General features: G+C 46.7%; 1 protein-coding gene across 1 annotated transcript in view; it reads right to left on the minus strand.

Annotated features, from left to right (window-relative positions):
• Window positions 1–3,616, minus strand: part of LOC108574260 — a 4,482-nt gene extending 866 nt beyond the window's left edge. The window contains exon 1 of the mRNA XM_017936818.1: window positions 529–3,616. Within this exon, the coding sequence (XP_017792307.1) occupies window positions 529–2,692 (2,164 nt within the window). The 5' untranslated portion in view covers window positions 2,693–3,616. The remainder of the gene's footprint in view (window positions 1–528) is intronic.
• Window positions 3,617–4,961: the final 1,345 nt, after the last annotated feature.

The following is a 4,961-nucleotide window of genomic DNA, read 5'->3' on the forward strand; positions in this document are numbered from 1 at the left end:
CGCGCGGTGCCTTGAGGTAATAGCGCGTCGATTAGAAGACAAAGCGCAGAAAGAACTGCTGATTTCGAGGTTTCAGTATTGTACTAATATCACGAGTCAGCGTTTTGAACTCTCCTCTCAAGGCACGTTGACTGAAACAGCACGTTGCTTCCGGCTGACCTAATTTATCGTTCCGTGTCCCCACACACGCGCGAGAGAGGAACGGCGGCGGAGAAACAATGAGAAATCTAGAGAAACTTCTATATTACAAGTAATCATTTCGTAAATCATTTTGTAATTAAAAATGGATTCTAATATTCATGAAAGTATCGTTTCAACGGTAAACTCGAGAGATTCTCTAAATATTCACATCATCTACCTTCATCATTTAAACGATTGAAAAAGAAAGAAAGGAAACAAAATATTGAACAATATTTTCTTTACAGAATTCTCACGAACCAGAAGCGATAGGAACTACGTTCATCAGCCGATTCAGACCATAACATTCAATCACAGTAGAGTGTACATAGCGGTACAGCGTATCGATACCTGATATGTTCAAATGCTCGGGTAGCGTGTTCAGCGGGAAGCTATCGTCGTAAACCTGTTTCCCAGTTCTCATCGTGTAATTCTGAATCGCCTGGTTTGTGCTGCAGATCGCCGGGTAAAGAACATCGTCCAGGTTCTCGGTGGACGTGGAGCTGCCGCACGGAAACAGAGCGAATCCAGAATGAACTGGATGCTGCTGCAGCTGTTTCTCCCGCAGTGGATACTGGGACAGGCTGGCCACCCATGCGAGTAGACCGCACACTGCCAGTTCCAACAACCTAACGGAGAATTGCCATCCCCACCATAGCCACCGATAGGAGGATTGTGGTCGTTCCTGGACGTTACCAAAAATCGCATATAACTGAACGAAACCCATGAGGATGAAGAACAGCGCCGTTGCGATGCTTGTTGTAATGGCGGTGCTTAAAGCCATAGTGGTTGGATCTGCACCAACTATATGATTCGCTCCCGCTGTTTTGTTATTCGTCATGAGAATCTGGGAACGTACCACCCGGTAAACGTACATATAACCCAGACCCAAGGTCACGCATACAATTATATAGATGCACTGGCAGATCAGTGGAAGTATCTTTGCTTCGTCCTGATAACCTAGCACGTGCGTGGACACGTGCAGTGAGACACAGAGGACTATGTGCACCGTTGCAGATAGAGCCAGCGCTATTGGCGAGAGGAACCTGTTGTTCAGCGACGAGGCTTCTGAACAACGAGCCAGGTACAATACCAACGTGGCGAACGCAGTAGAGAGTAACGGTGCAGGTAGATACATGAGCACTCTGGACAGAGGCTCGGGTAGCGAATGGCCTAGATTGTAAGCGTCATAAAATAGGTGAAAGCACCTAAGGGTGCAGACAGTCGTGAGAAGTAGATGAACAGTGAGGAAGTACGACTGTGTTAGGAGATTCGTTGCCTCGTTGAAACGGACGATCTTGTAGATCGAGTATAGGGCCATCAACGTGAACATAATCGCCGCCACGTATACGTGGAGAAACCAGGCGATCCGCCATGTGGATTCGAGGGGATGCGTGTCGACCGGCGGCACGATACGATCACCAGCCTCATTTGGCCTCTTCGGTGGCGGAGCTGGAGGCTGTGGTTGAGGATAAGGTAACCTCTCTGTATCCACGATCTCTATGTTCTCCGTTTTGAAGCCGTTCTCATGCCTGAGCCCGTGGTAACCGTCGTCGTCGTGCCTCCTGGTGTTGGGCAAGTTGAAGATCGTCGGTTGTGTAACAAACTTGGAAGAGTCTAGCGTGCTAGACGTTCTGGCCGTTGTAGTGGACGGCGTGGTCATCTTCTCAGTTGTAGGAACCACGGGCGCATTTTGAGGTGGGCCTTTCGTGGCCAGAGGCTTCAGAAGTATCTCTGGAATATCCTGTTTTCGTCCATTGCTCCCTGACAATATCCTTGATATACTTGGATAATGTAACGTGGGTACAAACTCGTTGGTATTGTTTCTTCTATCCAATTCACTGCTCTCTACAACGTTCTGTTCCTTGCTAGGCGTGTTCAGAGGCTTGTTTCTGGAATGGGAGTGCCTTTCCGGCACTTGAGATGGACCCTGAAGGTCAGGTGGCCTGATGGGTATCCTCTCGTGTGCGGGCGTGCCGCTAGGTGGCGGCACCGGTCTCTTCAGTCCTGAATGCACGTCCGAGTTGGTTCCTCTGAGGGTTGGTTTGTTTGCAAACGGATGAAGGTACTCCGGTGGCAGAGGCGGGGTGAAGAGGGCGCGTGAAGGGGGAGCGTACGAGGGTAATTCGCGAAACGCTGGCGACACGGTTGCTCGTGGAACAGGAGGATATCTGACGGATGGTATCGACGGGTTCGTCGGCGATGTCGTTGTCGTTGTCGTCGTTGTGGTCGTCAAAGGCGACGGTACCGTCGATAAGGTTGTACTGGCCGAGACTTGAGCATCGTACGCGGGCACGCTACGCTTCGTGGTTGCTGAACTGTGCGCCACCTTGTTAAATATCGCCGCCAAATTCTTTTCAAGCGCGGTGTTGTCCAGGTTGAAGATCGGGCTATTCGGTCCACCATCGCCGCTCGCGGTACACAGTAGTGGGATGATGATCGAACTTGGGGACAATAGTAGCAGTAACAGCGGCACCAGCGTTGACAGGAACGGTGGACGCGTCATCGGCGTCATGATGATGGTGCACGACGTCGATGATAGCAGCAGTGTAACCTGAACCACGGATAACCGTAGAATTCAGTCGGGCATCGGTTCATTCCATAACCGAGTAGGAGTAGGAAAAAACGAGAGGAGCTTGCTGCTACTGCTGGCTTGCACGCACGCGACAACGAGTGTACTCAACGTGTAAGGACACTTGTGAAGACGTCTCTCTCTCTCTTTCCTCCTCTCTGTATGTCTCTTCCTCTAACGAATCCCTATTTTTTTTCTCTGCCCTTTGGCCCTATCGTGTGTTCTTCAGTGGTGCTTACTGTGTATTACAGTAGTCATAGGCTACAACACACAGAGCCTCACGGAACGAGTCTCTCTCCCTTTCTCTCTCTGTCTGGCAGAGGTGTGCTTCTAAGTCAAATATTACATTCCTAAATGTTGTAGATAGCGGCGGCGGTGGCGACGGTTGCAGAGTGGTAGTCTACGTTCCTGCTGGATCCCCCTGTTGCGACGTTGCTTACGCTTATCAGCGGCATCTGTTGCATTTCCCCTCTTCGGATAGGGGGTGTAACTATATCACTGGCCTGATCTTTGGGAGCGGTTTCGTGGTCGATTTACTTCGTCCTACGACCAGTTGGATTCCTGTTAAAACGTTTTGAATTCTCTCGCCTAGAGATCCTCACTCTTCTCTTTCTCTGTAATCGGTTATGTATATACTTGTATACATATATATCTACATTTTCGAAGAGAATTCCGCGAGACTAAGTTTCCACCACCACGCGATTCACCGATAGACAGGGGAACGGCTGAGTGGAAGTTGGAAATTAAGAGGGAGAAATTGACTCTACTACTCTACTAATAACACCACTAGCTCCCGTTGCCAACTATTTCTGCTCTCTCTTTAGACTGTCTATAGCCACATACAAAGAGCATACACAACACGCCAACCTAAATGCTGACCTCCAACGATTTTCTTCTATTTTGTTATATAGTTGAGCTTCCACGAACCGACTATTACCGTTTCGCTTCGTGTACTTCCATTATATCATCGGGATTCAATAAGCCTCGGATTATTTCGCCGTAGTAACGGCGTTACAGCGTTCCCTTGTCCCGGGCAAGACTCGATTTAAAACCTATCTACTTTTACGGACGATAGAACGTCGGCGAACTTGTTAGCCGGGCTTAATCCGATATCATCATTGCTCGAAGCCATCCCAGATTCGCGAGAGCCTCGGGCGAAACCTGAATTCCTGAGGGTACATTTAATGCCTGGAATCAGTCGGTGTTCCTTCTTGATGGGATGCTCCCGTAGTTACCACGTCCATTCATTTCCTCGTAACGTGTGTGCGCCACGCGGCTGGTGGTTCTCTTCTCTCCCTCTTTCTCTCTCGTTTGTGTCCTTTCTTCTCACTCCTTTTGCTCTGTGCACCCACTTGCTGCTGCTGCGCTGCCACCTTTCTCGCCCCCTCTGGTCCGGTACTTGTGCGGTTATCAACACCTGTAAAAAATATTTTTACGTGAAAATTAATTTTCCTCCATTGTGTATTTGAACAACGATTGATATGTTCAATGAGTTCGAAGAAGTATTAAATAGAACAAATGGTTATTGAAACATGATAGTTATTATACCATATTGTAAAACTAAGGAACGAGGATTTGAACCCTCACCAGAGGATCTCTCGAGTGACAGACAAGTGCCTTGTCGATTGAGCTATTTACGATCTTGACAAATTTTTCGTTCCTAATGATATTTATAATAGTTATGACGAATACATGTGAATTTGAAATCTGTTTCCGCTTTTATAACACGGTAATTTTATTTCATCTTAAAAATTTACGCCGCATAAATTTAACGCGTGGCGCTCAACCGAATATAATTTCGATGTAATTCGATTAAACGTAATTGAATATTATTCAAAATTTATTCTTCAGGGGCTGGCAGATTTCGGAAGTATCGACATTTCCCGTTGTAATAAAATTCGCCATCAGACGATGATAATGCAGATTATGCTAATAAATTGTTTTAATACGCGTCAGGGACACGTGTTTTACGATACATTTTACGACTAACTGTGATGCTTGTGCTTTCAGCTCTTCAGGGGTTAAAGCTAGAGCGCCATCTGTTTTTGAAATTTTAGTTAATAATCCTCAATTAGATTTAGTAACGTTCAACCGCTTCGATAATATTATAATCAACGAATAGCAAGAATGTTTAAAATATGCTTTAAACATGAGTCGTTAAATAATGATAAAAATATTTCCATATTAAACGACGAAAATAAAAGAGTAGACG

This window comes from Habropoda laboriosa, unplaced genomic scaffold (assembly GCF_001263275.1).
Source record: "Habropoda laboriosa isolate 0110345459 unplaced genomic scaffold, ASM126327v1 scaffold176, whole genome shotgun sequence".
NCBI lineage: Eukaryota > Metazoa > Arthropoda > Insecta > Hymenoptera > Apidae > Habropoda > Habropoda laboriosa.